Source organism: Littorina saxatilis, linkage group LG13 (assembly GCF_037325665.1).
Source record: "Littorina saxatilis isolate snail1 linkage group LG13, US_GU_Lsax_2.0, whole genome shotgun sequence".
Classification (NCBI taxonomy): Eukaryota; Metazoa; Mollusca; class Gastropoda; order Littorinimorpha; family Littorinidae; genus Littorina; species Littorina saxatilis.
The window spans coordinates 16,844,385-16,860,647 of NC_090257.1; the positions used below are offsets into that span (position 1 = coordinate 16,844,385).

At 41.7% G+C, this 16,263-nt stretch overlaps 1 protein-coding gene across 1 annotated transcript; it reads right to left on the reverse strand.

The window, feature by feature from the left end:
* Positions 1-1,108: 1,108 nt before the first annotated feature.
* Positions 1,109-15,875, reverse strand: LOC138983724 (interleukin-1 receptor-associated kinase 4-like). The gene is made up of 8 exons (XM_070357032.1): positions 15,579-15,875; positions 13,739-13,838; positions 12,741-13,167; positions 9,857-9,943; positions 6,898-7,127; positions 6,195-6,392; positions 3,476-3,650; positions 1,109-1,715 (listed from the first exon to the last, which is right to left on the reverse strand). The coding sequence occupies exons 1-8, from the start codon at positions 15,734-15,736 to the stop codon at positions 1,489-1,491; spliced, it is 1,602 nt and encodes a 533-aa protein (XP_070213133.1). The 5' UTR covers positions 15,737-15,875; the 3' UTR covers positions 1,109-1,488.
* Positions 15,876-16,263: the final 388 nt, after the last annotated feature.

Genomic DNA, 16,263 nt, shown 5'->3' on the forward strand with positions numbered 1-16,263 from the left:
TACATCCACTTAATCACAGTTCTTTCAGTTCAGACAGGACGTCTTTTACAGGGTTGATTCTTCTTCAAATGAGAGAAATAGAACTCACACACACTCTCACTGCACAATGCCCCTCTCTAGAACTCTCACACACTCTCACTGAACAATGCCCCTCTCTAGAACTCTCACACCCTCTCACTGCACAATGCCCCTCTCTAGAACTCTCACACCCTCTCACTGAACAATGCCCCTCTCTAGAACTCTCACACACACTCTCACTGCACAATGCCCCTCTCTAGAACTCTCACACCCTCTCACTGCACAATGCCCCTCTCTAGAACTCTCACACACACTCTCACTGCACAATGCCCCTCTCTAGAACTCTCACACCCTCTCACTGCACAATGCCCCACTCTAGAACTCTCACACACATTCTCACTGCACAATGCCCCTCTCTAGAACTCTCACACCCACTCTCACTGCACAATGCCCCTCTCTAGAACTCTCACTGAACAATGCCCCTCTCTAGAACTCTCACACACTCTCACTGCACAATGCCCCTCTCTAGAACTCTCACACCCTCTCACTGCACAATGCCCCTCTCTAGAACTCTCACACCCTCTCACCGAACAATGCCCCTCTCTAGAACTCTCACACACTCTCACTGCACAATGCCCCTCTCTAGAACTCTCACACCCTCTCACTGCACAATGCCCCTCTCTAGAACTCTCACACCCTCTCACTGAACAATGCCCCTCTCTAGAACTCTCACACCCTCTCACTGCACAATGCCCCTCTCTAGAACTCTCACACACACTCTCACTGCACAATGCCCCTCTCTAGAACTCTCACACCCTCTCACTGCACAATGCCCCTCTCTAGAACTCTCACACCCACTCTCACTGCACATTGCCCCTCTCTTACCCCAGTGTGACTAAAACTTCACTCCCAATTATCAAATCAACAACAACAACAAAAACCAATTCTGGAACAGAATGAGGAACATATGAGGATGAAAATCGCTTGCTCATTTCAATGCTTGTTATCCCCCCCCCCCCCCCCCCCCCAAGTAACAGAACTCTCATTCATTCTCTCACTGTCTCTTTAACCCCCCCCCCCCCCCCCCCAGTACAATTACAACTCCACACCTAATTATCATATCAACTTAATCACAGTTCTTCAAATTTTGGCAGGCTGTCTTTCACGTTGGGTTGCTTCTTCTTCAAATGAGTGAAACAGAACCCTTATGCACCCTCTCACTGTTTCTTAAACATACTCCCCCCCCCCCCCCACCCCCCTTTTCACACCAGTTTCATTACAACTTCACACCCAATTATTATATCCACTTCATCACAGTTCTTCAAATTTGGGCAGGGTGTCTTTCATACTGGGCCGTTTCTTCTTCAAAAGAATGAAACAGAACCCTTATGCACTCTCTCACTGTCCCACTAACAACACCCCCGGCCCTGTGTTACTTCAACTTCACTCCCAATCCACAAATCCACTAATTCACAATTCTTCCAATTCAGGCAGGATGTCTTTGACGTTTGGTCGTTTCCTCTTCTGGTGGATGAGACAGCGCATGGAAATGTCGTAGAGTTTGTCAACAGCCCCCTCGCTCCAAGCTCCTGCCGACTGGTCGACAAAACTGTGAATCTCTGACGGCTCCTCCACGTTCTCCATGATGTGGTTGCTGATTGTCGTCTCTTCTCTTCTGTTGTCCTGAGCCGGCAGGCCTGCAAAATGGGCAAACATTTGAGTGTACCGTATTTTCCGGGTCATAAGGCGCGACTTTTTTCCTCGAGTTTGACCCCTGCGCCTTGTATAACAAAGCGCCTAATCCGTGTATGAAATACGAAAAAAATCAAAGAGACCGCCTGTGTACCAGTCAAACAACTTGTGATAATGCATGTTTCAGCTACTAGGTACTACCCTGGACAAGTTTCCTCTCAAGACATCAAAGAGACCGCCCCATAGGTTAAACTCGGTCACTGACCCCAGTGCAGGAAGTGTTTCTTCTCTCAGATATGACAGGGGAACCACCTCTCATAGCTAAAACTGGGTCATTGACCCCTGGGAAGAAGGTCAGTGTCTATAAACAAGGCAACCCAGCTATCACAATGGACCTGCCTTTGATCTCGCGGTACACACAGAGCCCACATATTTCCACTCTGTATTCTTCCTTTGATGTGCGGCTTATTTTCATTCTTCGAGTATACTTTTTCAATTTTGGTGCACCCTATCGACCCCCTGCGCCCAATGGGTGACTGGATTACTGGCTGTAGCGCCTTGTAACCCAGAAAATACGGTAATAATAAAATTCTGGCACAGTTTGACTGCTGACATTCCAAAAACAAGAATAAAGAAAAAATCCTTAATGTATTCCTTAGGTATATGTTGGTAAGATAACTTGAGGTGTGTTTGTGTCTGCATGGCGGGAAGCAACGGCTAGTACAAATTACTGATTATTTCCTATTTTATTTTTACATAATCTTTTGATATCATGACCACCAAGCCAACCCCAGCCTGTTTCATTTTTACTCAAATAAGCCCCCTCAAAACCCAAGTCGGGCGGAAACTCCAGAAGATTTCCGCCTGAAAACCAGTTGCCTGCGTATTGCAAGATAACAGCAGTTCGTGCACACACCCCAGTGAGGTCATAGCATTTTTAGGCTTAAAAAACGCATTGTTCTGATTCAGATATAAAATTACCAGTATTAATGTTGTATATATATCCTACAAGAATGATTTTATGTCCCACATACTCTACCAGAAATGTATTCAGAAGCCTGCCCCAAAGAAAAGAAAAACAAGAAGAGCAAACGCTCGATCGAGTCACTTTCGCAGTTCTGAATATTATATGAGGCATCAGATGGACAGGAAGAAATTGCTATTCACAACACAATGAGTCACGTTCACATAAAATTTGAGCCCGGTCACTTTTATAGTTTCCGAGAAAAGCCCAACGTTAAGTTGTGTGTTGCCGAACAGAAAAGGCTAGTTATCTCCCTTGTTTTTCTGATAACGTTCGTAAAAGGCTACAGATGTAAATACTTTGATGTAAAGAATAATCCTACAAAGTTTCAATCACATCCGATGAACTTTGTCAAAGATATAAAATGTCTAATTTTTCCTTTGACGCTGACCTGTGACCTTGAAAAAGGTCAAAGGTCAACGAAACCATCGTTAAAGTGTAGAGGTCATTGGAGGTCACGACTAAACAAAATATGAGCCCTTTGTGTTGTAGGTGTGTGAGCTTCATTACGTATTTTGGGATGTCTTAAAAGTGAGATTCATCTTCTTCTTCAACGTTCATAGGCTTAAATTCCCTCATACACTATCGGTTTTTTGCACGAGTGTTTTTTTTTACCGGTAGACTGTTTTTACCCTGCCATTTAGGCAGCCATACGCCGCTTTTACGGGGAAAAGGGAGATCCAATTATAGTTAACTTTCACATGATCTTCATGGACTTGGAGGGTCAAAGTGCCCACGTACCTGTGATGACTTCAAGCAAAACCACACCAAAGCTGTACGAGTCCAACTTGGTTGAAATGTCAAAGTTGATGGCCTCTGGCGCCAGGTATGCAGGCGTTCCAATCACTGTGGTTGCCCTGACGATGGTTTTGCTGTCACCTGAGGGAGCAGAGACAACTGTGGCAAAGTCTCCAACCTGGCAGAAAAAACAAAAATGTATGCAATAGAATTTCATTTCCGTAAGACAACATACAAATGTTGCTTTATCCCAAAGCTTCTTCTTCTTCAGCGTTCCAGAATTTTTCTGGTTACGTGTGAGCTCATTTGCCCATTTGGGTTCCCCACACTATACTCTGAGAGCATAGTCAGCTTCACTCCGCTTTCAGTGAGTAGCAGACCTGGGAACCCCTGTTTTGCACTTGAGTATTCTCAAACAAACTTGGTGTATTTTCAAAAAAATGAGCGTACTCCACACAGCGTTTGCACATCCATGATTAAAACATGCCTCATGCGCGTCCGTCACACCGTTAATTAAGTTTACCTATACATATAAAACAAATGCTTTTTTCAATTTTTACTGACAAAAACTGTTCCGTATTTGACGGATAACAAGCCGCGACTTTAAAAAAAAAAATCGCATTGCGGCTTATAAAAAGATGCGGCTAAAACATTACCTAAACTTGAATAGCATTCACCTAATGGAAGTCGCCACGGATTTTCATTTCGCTCGATTAGCGATTACCGGTACTTTATTAGCTCTCTACTCAAGACTCGGCGCTTTTCTCTTTCATTCGCGAATCTTCATTTGTCAACAAGTCGTCGTGACAAGCGTACAGAGAAACACCGGATGTATCAGGATCTCGCGCGTGCGAGATTTCGTTTTTTTGTGTCTCGCGATAGTTGGAGGAGCGAGAGCCACCATGTTGTGTTTTCGTCTGCTCGAAATGTGCGCAAAAGTTGTAAATCATCCCAAAAAAGCTTATTCCGGGCGGGACTACATGTGTGTGTTGGTTACAAATTGTGTGTGTGTGTGATATTTTTCTTCAAACTTTTTCACTTTTCTTCTTTGTTTCACTTGTTTATTCTCGGAGCCGATTTCGCCAAATACCGTACTTTCGTTTGCCTGGTTGTTTTGATTGATTGACACGATCCGATTATATTTTTTTCGACAGCGGCTAATATAGTGACGTAATCATGTGCCAAAATACTGGATCGGCTTCAGGATAGGCTTGTGAAGAAAAGTAGTTTAGGAATTTTTCTCGTATTTTTTTCCCACTGACCGTACTGAGCGTATTCTCGACAATCATGCGTACAAAATACGGCGAAATGGTATGGGTTCCCAGGTCTGGAGTAGGCATGCTGGGTATTTTCGTGTTTCCATAACCCACCGAACTCCGACATGGATTACAGGATCTTTTCCGTGCGCACTTGGTCTTGTGCTTGCGTGTACACACGAAGGGGGTTAAGTCACTAGCAGGTCTGCACATAAGTTGACCTGGGAGATCGGAAAAATCTTCACTCTTAACCCACCAGGCGGCAGCGACCGGGATTCGAACTCACGACCTCCCGATTAGGAGGCCGACGTCTTACCACCACGCCACTGCGCCCGTCATATCCCAAAGCAACTGTCTGTGTGCGGCTGTCTTGGTAGAACATTACATGCAACTTGCAGAATGCTGCATTCAATGGCACAGGTTGAATGCACTGATCAACTCCACAAAGAATTGCATACAACCTTCTGCAAGCAAGAAACCCTCGGTGTGTATTTAGCCCATCACTACATATGGCAATCAAATCCTCACTGCTACAGCGACCACGCACGTACACCAACACAAATCTGTCTAGGATTTTACGTTGGTTTAGACAAGCAAACCATTCGAATAAAGAATGAGCTCCAAGGAAATAAATAATGCAGAGGGTCCAGCGTTTGCCAAGGGTCCAGGGGCATTTGGTATGTGTCCAAGTGGAAGAATGCTCTTATCCTGTGTAACAGTCTGGACACATCTGTCTATGTGCACATGATAGTTTCTATGTCCCTCTGAGTCTCTCCCTTAAAGGCACAGTACGCCTCCCGTAACCCATCACAGATACTGTCAGGCTTTTACACACAGTACTACAAACACCCTTTCATTTAAACACTCACCGCTTGAGAACATAGCACGTTATTATGTACCTCTGACTACACACGAAACAAACGGCTGTGGTTCACAAGAACTCTCGCGATGGCTTTTGACTGTTCAGAGGAACTGGCGATAGATATAAACCGTCGTCTGCTACGAGAACCACAACCTTGGTCGACCCTGCTTCCGGGCGTTTCTTTTTTCAAACTTTCAAAACTTCGAATTGTACTGATCTTGTCTTGATGAAAAAAGAATTCTTTTATGATTTAAGAATGTTTGTGTAACAAGCTGTCAATTTATCATTTAGATTTTAAAAGTTAGGTCTAGCGCCAAAACACACCACCGTCCGATTGTCTCTGACACAATCTGCAAAATTAATTCTTTGAAAATTGCTCGCTCTTTACGTAGGGCACCTAGGATGTTCCCGTTTGGTGAGCGTTCAAATGAAAGGGTGTTTGTACTGTGTGTAAAAGCCTGACAGTATCTGTGATGGTTTACGGGAGGCGCACTGTGCCTTTAATGACAAAAAATATGAAAGCATCCCAGCATTTTTTGTTATAACAAGTGACTGGCAAGAGCTGCTGTCGTCAAAGCAAAACTCACTCCACTTCCTAACCAACCTTGGCGTTGAATTCTGAGTCGAGGAGAATGTTGGCAGTCTTGATGTCTCGGTGGACGTAGCCCTTGTCGTTCAAGAACCGGATCCCATGAGCTGTGCCCATGACAATTTTCAGACGCATGTTAGCCGACAGGGGTGGTGTCCCTTGATACCTGGAGAGACGATCTTCCAGAGAGCCATTGGGTAAATACTGGTACACCTGCACGGTAGCAATTAATTTCCAAATGGAATTCCCTCTATTGCAGCATTTTACTTGAACACTCCTCATGCAAGAAGTGATCTTTATTATTTTGAAATGGAGAAGAGTTGGAAAGCTTTGTTTAAAACTACAACCACAAAAGCAAAACAATTAAAAACAAACCAAGCTCCAATGCCTGGCAAAGACTCTTTCACCTTCAGAAAAAATCTCTTTCTCTCCAATCCTAACACCTATACCCACCCCAATGCTCGTCTTGGGGGAGTGTTGTGAGAACTGGATTCACCGTGACAATTTTTTAGCACTATTTACTTCTTTGAAGTCAAAAATTCAACCATTTCTAGAACCGTCTATTTACCTATCTTAAAGTTCAAATAAAGATCCCTCACTCACACGAATCCATGAACCAAAAGACTATAGCTGCTGAATGCAAATACTTCAGAACCAAAAAACTGCCATTTAGAATGTTCAAACCAGCACATTGTCAGTAGGAAAGTGCAAAACTCACCAAGCACTGAGATGGGCCATCAATGCTGTAACCCAAAAGATGTACCACGTTCTCGTGGCGATATGTCGACAGCATTTTCACCTCCGTCTCGAACTGCTTGATCAGAAGGTTCAGATCTTCCTTCCTCATCGATTCGGACTGCATCAGAAACTTGACTGCAATCTTGAAACCGTTGCGGAACTTGCCCAGGAACACTTTGCCAAAGCCACCAGCACCTACCAGGTTACCCCCTGTTGTGGACAAAAAAAGGTCGTCTGTGTATTATTGATTTTCCACATGTTTGGTTTTTTTATTTTTAAAATATTTTTTTTTAAATTTTTTTTTTATACAGCGTGTTGAAAATTTTCATTCTTTCCTCAATGTATTTTCATCTGTGTGTCTTTGTTTCTAACTGTATGTGAATAACACTATTGGTTTGAGATGGAAAAAACACACACACTAAACTCTCAAATGCTGACAAAGTGTGGAAAACCAAGTTGCTAGTTTCATGTACCATACACCTGCCATGCAGACATTTATGCAGATTTGAACACATTACCAATCCGAGCTTACTTGATATTTGTCAAGTTACTGAAATAATGCACTGTAGTCTGTATTGTTATTTGAAAGTGGAATGTCACACACTTTCGGAATGTAATTCAAAGCACATAGGATTTTGATTCTGCATTATCACCAACATCCCTTGCAAATTATACACACCACACGTTTAAACAAGTCGCGTAAGGCGAAATTACTCATTTAGTCAAGCTGTGGAACTCACAGAATGAAACTGAACGCACTGCATTTTTTTTCAATGACCGTTGTCCGCCGCTAGTGCGAAAGGCAGTGAAAGTGATGAGCCTGTACATGTTTAACGCGATAGCGGTTGCGCTGTGCTGCATAGCACGCTTTACTGTACCTCTCTTCGTTTTAACTTTCTGAGCGTGTTTTTAATCCAAACATATCATATCTATATGTTTTTTAGAATCAGGAACCGACAAGGAATAAGATGAAATTGTTTTTAAAACGATTTCAAAAATTTAATTTTAATCATAATTTTTATATTTTTAATTTTCAGAGCTTGTTTTTAATCCGAATATAACATATTGATATGTTTTTGGAATCAGAACATGATGAAGAATAAAATAAAAGTAATTTTGGATCGTTTTATAAAAAAAATAATTTTAATTACAATTTTCAGATTTTTAATGATCAAAGTCATTAATTAATTTTTAAGCCTACATGCTCAAATGCAATACCGAAGTCCCGCCTTCGTCGAAGATTGCTTGGCCAAAATTTCAATCAATTTGATTGAAAAATGAAGGTGTGACAGTGCCGCCTCAACTTTTACAAAAAGCCGGATATGACGTCATAAAAGACATTTATCGAAAAAATGAAAAAAACGTCTGGGGATATCATACCCAGGAACTCTCATGTAAAATGTCATAAAGATCGGTCCAGTAGTTTACTCTGAATCGCTCTACACACACACACGCACAGACACACACACAAACACACACAGTGACACACACACATACACCACGACCCTCGTCTCGATTCCCCCCTCTATGTTAAAACATTTAGTCATAACTTGACTAAATGTAATACAAGTCGCGTAAGGCGAAAATACAATATTTAGTCAAGTAGCTGTCGAACTCACAGAATGAAACTGAACGCAATGCCATTTTTCAGCAAGACCGTATACTCGTAGCATCGTCAGTCCACCGCTCATGGCAAAGGCAGTGAAATTGACAAGAAGAGCGGGGTAGTAGTTGCGCTAAGAAGGATAGCACGCTTTTCTGTACCTCTCTTTGTTTTAACTTTTTGAGCGTGTTTTTAATCCAAACATATCATATCTATATGTTTTTGGAATCAGGAACCGACAAGGAATAAGATAAAAGTGTTTTTAAATTGATTTCGACAATTTAATTTTGATAATAATTTTTATATATTTAATTTTCAGAGCTTGTTTTTAATCCGAATATAACATATTTATATGTTTTTGGAATCAGCAAATGATGGAGAATAAGATAAACGTAAATTTGGATCGTTTTATAAATTTTTATTTTTTTTTACAATTTTCAGATTTTTAATGACCAAAGTCATTAATTAATTTTTAAGCCACCAAGCTGAAATGCAATACCGAAGTCCGGGCTTCGTCGAAGATTACTTGACCAAAATTTGAACCAATTTGGTTGAAAAATGAGGGCGTGACAGTGCCGCCTCAACTTTCACGAAAAGCCGGATATGACGTCATCAAAGACATTTATCAAAAAAAAGAAAAAAACGTTCGGGGATTTCATACCCAGGAACTCTCATGTCAAATTTCATAAAGATCGGTCCAGTAGTTTAGTCTGAATCGCTCTACACACACACACACACACACACAGACACACAGACACACGCACATACACCACGACCCTCGTTTCGATTCCCCCTCGATGTTAAAATATTTAGTCAAAACTTGACTAAATATAAAAAAGAGGACAGTCAACAGTAACCAGGTTTGGTATGTTCTTCATCAATATTTTGGCAGCGATAAACTGCCTTCTTCAGGATGATATGATGAACGTATGGAATGACGGCACGTGATGTGTAGTGTATGTCATCATGATGAATTATGACGTCATATTCTTTCTCGCGCATTCTTTCTTTCTTTCTCTCGCGTTCTCTGTCTTGCTGTCTGTCTCTCTCATTGTTCCCTCACACACACACACACACACACACACACACACACACACACACACACACACACACACACACACACACACACTCGAAACACATTCTCTCTCTCTCTCTCTCTCTTCCTATCAAACTAGCCACCTGCAGGCAGACACCCTAAACGAATGGAAATCGTGCAGACTGAAAAGTGTGAGACCTGAGAACGATTAAACAAAAAGAGGACACAACAGTAACCAGATTTGGTATGTTCTTCATCAATATTTTGGCAGTGATAAACACCACACGTTTTTCCACTAACCTTTCTCCAGTGGTTCTGTGTTGAAATCATTGGTCACACCGCTCAGCATGGCATATTCTATGGTCTGAATTTCTATGTCCTTGAGACCTGCGTAAAAACAGCCAGTTGAAGTTACAAATCAGACACACGAACAGGTGAAATTTTGCTACAGTCGACCACACTTCATATCGAAAACATTGTGTACCTTTTGTACAGGTTTTTGATAATAACCATCACTTGCTTTCCTATTAACACTAAACCTGAAGAAATATTGCACCTGAAAAACATTAACAAATACTCCAAGAAACAACCCGTTTATTAGAAAAGAAGAACACATATACAGCAGACTTCCACTAACTCGCGGTCCACTAAATCGCGAATTCGGCTATATCGCGGAGACCTCTTGGACCCCGAAAAAAAAAGGACCGACCTTTTAAGGTGTTATGAGTGTATTCAAGTTGCTTCCCTTGCTAAATTTCTACTCATGAAAATTACGTATCTTGCTTACGACGGTGTATACGTATGAGTCCAGTGTGTATTCGCCAAAGGGTGTCTAGTTTGCATTGCTAGAACTGAGATACTTATTGATTTTAATAAAAACGTACATTACATGTCAACTAGTTTGTTTTTATATGATTTTGAGAGATCGCGAGATTGTTTTGTGTGAATAACATAATTCGGTCAAGTGTGCGAACGGCGCCGTGCTTCTAGTAGCTCTCAGTCCATTCCTTCTTTGTGGTATGATAACAAACGATGTGTTTCTGGCGAAAGAATCGGCGTTTTTAGCTCGCCATATCTCCATATTTATTCGGACTAGAACAACGAAATGTGACTTTGTTGTAAAAAACAATCCTGAGCCTTGCAACTCCGGTAGTCATTTTGTTACCGCAAAGCGGCCTTTGGCAGGTACGACAGTTTTAGTCTCCCAAGTAAATAGATCTAAAACGCACGTGGACGAGTTTTTCAATGGCGTTTTTTAAAGTCTGCGAATGTTGTGCTTACAAATCATTTCGGGGCACCCCTCAGTCTATACGTACAGACAAACAAAATGCATGGAACGAAAGCTGAGAGGCTGGACTGTAAGTTGTTGTTTTGACTTCTACAAATCTCGCAGGTATTTTATGCAAAACAGACTCAAAATTGCCTTTTTTCAAGCAAGTGTAAATGACAGAGTATCGAAGGAATGGAATACACTTACCTATAGATATAATAGACAGATAATATCTATTTATATTTATGACTTACCCTAGCCCATATGTTAGAATAAAGAACATGCTTTGCTTTTTTGAATGATGTATGATTTGGCACTGTACCCAGGATTTTAGACCTGCCCCCGAAGTGATATTTCAATAATCTCGTGAAAAAGTTTACCCTATTTTGGCCGTAAAAAGAGCCCAAATGCGGTCAATTTCTAACCTGTGTCGTGTGTTCGAAGGAGTACATCTCAGCGATGCCATTGACTTGCAACCTCAAAGAAATATATTTAAATTAAACCCGCTAAATGAAAGATTTGTCAGTGTGCAATCTAAGCCGGAGATTTGCTTCGTTTCTTTGCTGTGACACAAAACAAAAATCCACTACAAATCTGCGGTGACATTGTAAGGTCTTTTTCGACATTGCAATGAAGTTGCGTGGATCTTCGATGGTTCCCGTTCGGTTTAATGTGGATGGAGCTTTGATTGAATGTAACTGCTTTGAAAAGTTACAACATGGATTGTGTCCTTGGGGTCGATATTTTTCGATAAACTTCTTCGTATCCGTGACTTTGCTTTTGACTTGAACAGATCCAGATCGTCTGGGGTTGTTGATCGCCTACACAGATCTATATGAAGAAGTTGACTCGCCATAACACACAGCAAACCGCAGAATCCGTGCCCCCTCGTCACTCCTACCCCCAAATCCCTGACCAGCCTCAGACCTCATCCCACCAATCTAACCTCACTGGCGCAAAATGTGTGTTTATTCCTACTTCATGTGTGTGTGTGTGTGTGTGTGTGTGTGTGAGAGAGGGTGTGTGTGAGTGTGTGTGTGTGTGTGTGTCAGTGTGTGTGTAGTTGTGTGGATGTTAGTGTGTGTTGTGTTAGTCTGTGTGTGTGTGTGTGAGAGAGAGAGAGAGAGAGAGAGAGAGAGAGAGAGAGAGAGAGAGAGAGAGAGAGAGAGAGAGAGAGAGAGAGAGAGAGAGAGAGAGACATACATGTATACAAATTAACACACTCATAAAGAAACACACACACACAAACAAAGTCGCATAGTGTTGAAATCGACGCCCACGCGCGCGCACACACACACATGCACTCACACGGCAAACGCACACACGCCAACGTGACGCTCACAGGCTTTTTGTGACCAACAAGGGAAATAACCGCGTTTTTCTCTGACTCAGAAGAGAACGCGGTTTCTTCCCTTTAATTGGACCCCAAACTGCATCGCGAATCGGATATATCGCGATCAAAAATCTTTGGACCCCAAAGACCGCGAGTTAGTGGAAGTCTGCTGTACCAAGAAAATCTACAGATTCACTTGAGTTTCAAAAGCAAACAATGCTTCATCTTTTTATGTCTCTTAATTAAATTTACACAACAAGAAACATAAGAACCCAAGATGTTTTTTTCTCCATACACGACAAGAAGACAAAAAATCAGTGACATGACATCTGTCACTCAAACCTGGCACTAATGATTCGAATCATGATTTACACTACAGTGGAAGCTTCCTTTTACGATCTGCTTTCTCAGGTTTTCTGTTCATAACCTCTCCAAATTTAAGGCTCTCTCCTTTTTAAGATCTGATTTTTTTTTAGTTTCTTTTGCAGTCTTAAAAGGGCCCAGTTTCTACTGTAAAAAAATTAAATAAAAAAATTGCCTATCGTTCAAGAATATCCTACAAAGTTGAAAACCATCCATACCTATCCAGCCATCTTCGCTGTCTTCCCTGCAGTCTAACGAGTGCCGTCGAAGCTGTGAGAGCAGAACACCTTCCATGGCCAGAACTGAATCTCTGTGATCACTGAAGCACGACATGCGATCACTGAGCGTTCCTCCGTCTGAAGACATCCCATCAAAACTGTCACACAGCGAGTCCACGTTTTGGGATGAGCTATTCTGTTCTGGGTTATTTTTGCCACCTGGCATGTCCTTTTCCTCTTGGTTTTCTCTGGATTTTGGATCAGGAATTGCGTCACTGTCACCCATTGGTGGTAAAGGTTGTGGATCATCATCATTGACAGGTGGAGGAATGATGCCCAGATTGAGAAGATCATTGTTCAGGTAATTGGCTGCAGCGTAGTATTCGGCTCTGAGAAGGACTTTGATCAGATGGGAAACTCGAGCATTCTGAAAGAAACAGGTTTTCACTTGCTCAATGTTGTTTCCATTCATTTTCATTACCAGAGCTATGATTGCATCATGATTCATATTTAATGTAACTTTTCTCCCCCATCTAAAGTCTACCCATTACAACCTTCTACGAAACATGCAAAGTATCTAGACTCGCAACTACCACATAACTGTAACAATTCCTTGGAGCTGTTGCTGTACAGATACAATATTGATGTTATAGATCAGTGAGAGGGTAAAAGTGTGCCTATAGCAAACCTACTTCTCAATATTGTAACAACCACCTGCCAAAAACAACCATCGCTAATGATCCACAACAGGTTGTTTTTATATATATATAATTCCCTTTCCATAGGAAAAGCGACCACCTGTCTATAAGTATAACAGGAGTTATGGTCAGTCCCTTTGGTGGTCGTTATTGACTGTGAGGTTCGACTGTAGTGTAAGTATCACAACTAACACACTATTCTCTCTCTAACATTTAAATGCACAATTTAACACACAGTCAATGAGTCATGAGCTAGCAAGTTTGAAATGAACAGTAATGTGTGTGGTGTGAAAATCTTACTCTGGTCCCCCAGTCTATCAGCACCCGCTGTGTAGGGCTGTTTCCGGACCCAGTTCGCTGCCCCATCAGAGCGAAAACAGCAATCTGCTGGTGGGTGTACCTGCAGAAAAAAGTAGCAATTTATTTCAGCCTTTAAAAAAACATTAGGCATAATTTCAGTTGTTTAAATGTTCTTCAGAAAGCCTCAAAGGACAAGTTTTCTTTCATAAGTATCAAGGTTTTGATGTCACAATTTATGCAGAGGGCAAAACAAAATAAAAAAAGGAAACAACAGCCTTATTTTTTTATTTTTTTGTTTTGTCTTCTTCAAAACATCTCTGTATGCGGAGGGTACTACTTGACTCTGAAAACCCCATCTAAAATGACTCAATCTAACTTCAAATGAAGTTTTTGACATGTCTATTAAAAGTCATGCCTGATTGAGGTGATTCAAGCTATTTGCACCCTCATTTTTTTGTTTAGAGCCGATTTCATTTTCAATACGCACGCAAATGGATAAGTTTCATCAGTGATAAAAGACTAAAACAAAAGATTCTCTTTTTTTCCTGTCGTAAACCATGTTCAAATCATAAACAAAAACAGCAATGACGCTGACATATCGTCTGTTTTCGTGCATTAGACTATTCTGACTTAGAGTTCAATTCCTTTGCGAGATTCAGAAAAAAGTCTATTCAGTGAATCGGTACTTCCTAACACAAACGGCTGTGGCTACATCCACGGGTCCGTGCCTCGAGTCCCCCATGCTAAATCCACGTCACTGACAAGGGACGCTACTCTTGCCCAATATTTTCCTGCTTTCGGTTCGGCACTTAACAGACATGACTAGGACGTCAGCTGTAAAATATCAATGTCATAATTCCATGTTTAGACTTTATGAGCAGTATACAGCGTTCTCTGTGGTGACATTGCAACATTGCAGGCCCCCCCCCCCCCCCCCCCCCCCCTCTTAATACGAACCTCACCTGAACTTGCATGTTTATTCGGGATTTGCACTTTCCTAGTTTGCGGTGATTTTTGATGCAGTGTGAAGCATGTGTCGATTGTTCAAATGTTTAAGTGAATGTTGTCAACGTGTGGACTAAAGCTACCAACCGGAAGATGAAGAATGATGTATTGGTCTTCCCTATTCGCTAGATTGGTGCTGAGGGGCTGAACTCCGTAAGTCACAACTGTCCACAGTACTCCCATGATTTTGAATTCACCATTTTTTGCTCTCTTAAAATCTAAGAAGATCAAGCGGTCGTTCAGCAATGAGTTTGTGAATTCAGTTACTTCTCTTTATTGTTACAAGACCCAACACAGGGTCTGTTATTTTATGAAAACAAATTGCAACACAAATTGATTCTTCCTCCTCCTCCATCTCAACAATATGGCGCCAAGAGTCCCGAGTGCCAACGCGAGGCTTTGACTGCCGAGTGATTCCGAACGATTCAGAGATTCCGCGGAAATGACGTCACTGACGTGGATATAGCATGGGGGACTAGAGGCACGGACCCGTGGATATAGTCACTACCAACACAAACACTATACGTTAATTGGATCTGTGATCCAAACATGGCTTTTGGTCAATCTCGATGGTATTGCAGATGTATGTTATGATTTCAATCAAACATGTCAACAAAACACGATCTAAGGACTAATTTTGTTCATTACTGACGAGGTTTTCGTGTTTTTTGGGGGGGTTTTCGGAGTCAAGTAATACCGTATGCGGACAACAACTAAAATGTCAGCTAGACTGACGTACTACCTTGACACTTGGGTCCACATATTTTGATACTATTCATCATCGATCTTCAAAATTAAAATGGCCACTTTCTTCAGCTCACCGATAACTGCCTACCTTGGCTGAGCATCATTATCGTCGATGTCTTCCATGTTGAGTGGAATCTTCGCTGCCAAGTTTTCCCACAGACCTCCTGGATCAAGCAGAGAAGACAACTTGACGTACGCTCGATGCGGTAGATGGCGAATGAACGTGTCCAATGTGAGAATAACCATATTTGAAATTGTTATCGCTGACTCCAATCACAATCAGGTCTTAACACACAATTTTAATGACAAAAAACTCCAAAGCAAAAACGTCGACTTTCACTATCGTCAGTCACAAGTCGGCCCATGCATGCGGAAGTAGTGAGAAAAACAGATACGTCATCAGCCAATCAAAATACGACTACAAGGCGGATACGATTGCTTCGGTTGATTCGTTAATGCGTGTTTGGCGTCCTCTGCTTTCTTCAGCGCATCAAAAGGGCGAAGTGGTTCGTACAGCCGATCCTCTCTGGACATCTCACACATTATAAGATGTTTGGTGGGTTGTTGATAGACAAGCTTTTTTGTCGGTCCGAGGATTTCGTCTTTTGTTGACCAAGGCCGAAGGTCGCGGTCAATAAATATGATGAAACAACTGAAAAGTCGATATCGGATATGCCCCCCGAGGACCGACAAAAAAGCTGGTCTGACAACAAACCACCAAACATCGTTTTTGTCATCATTTTGGTAGTGCGAAAATAAGTGTAAAATCAACA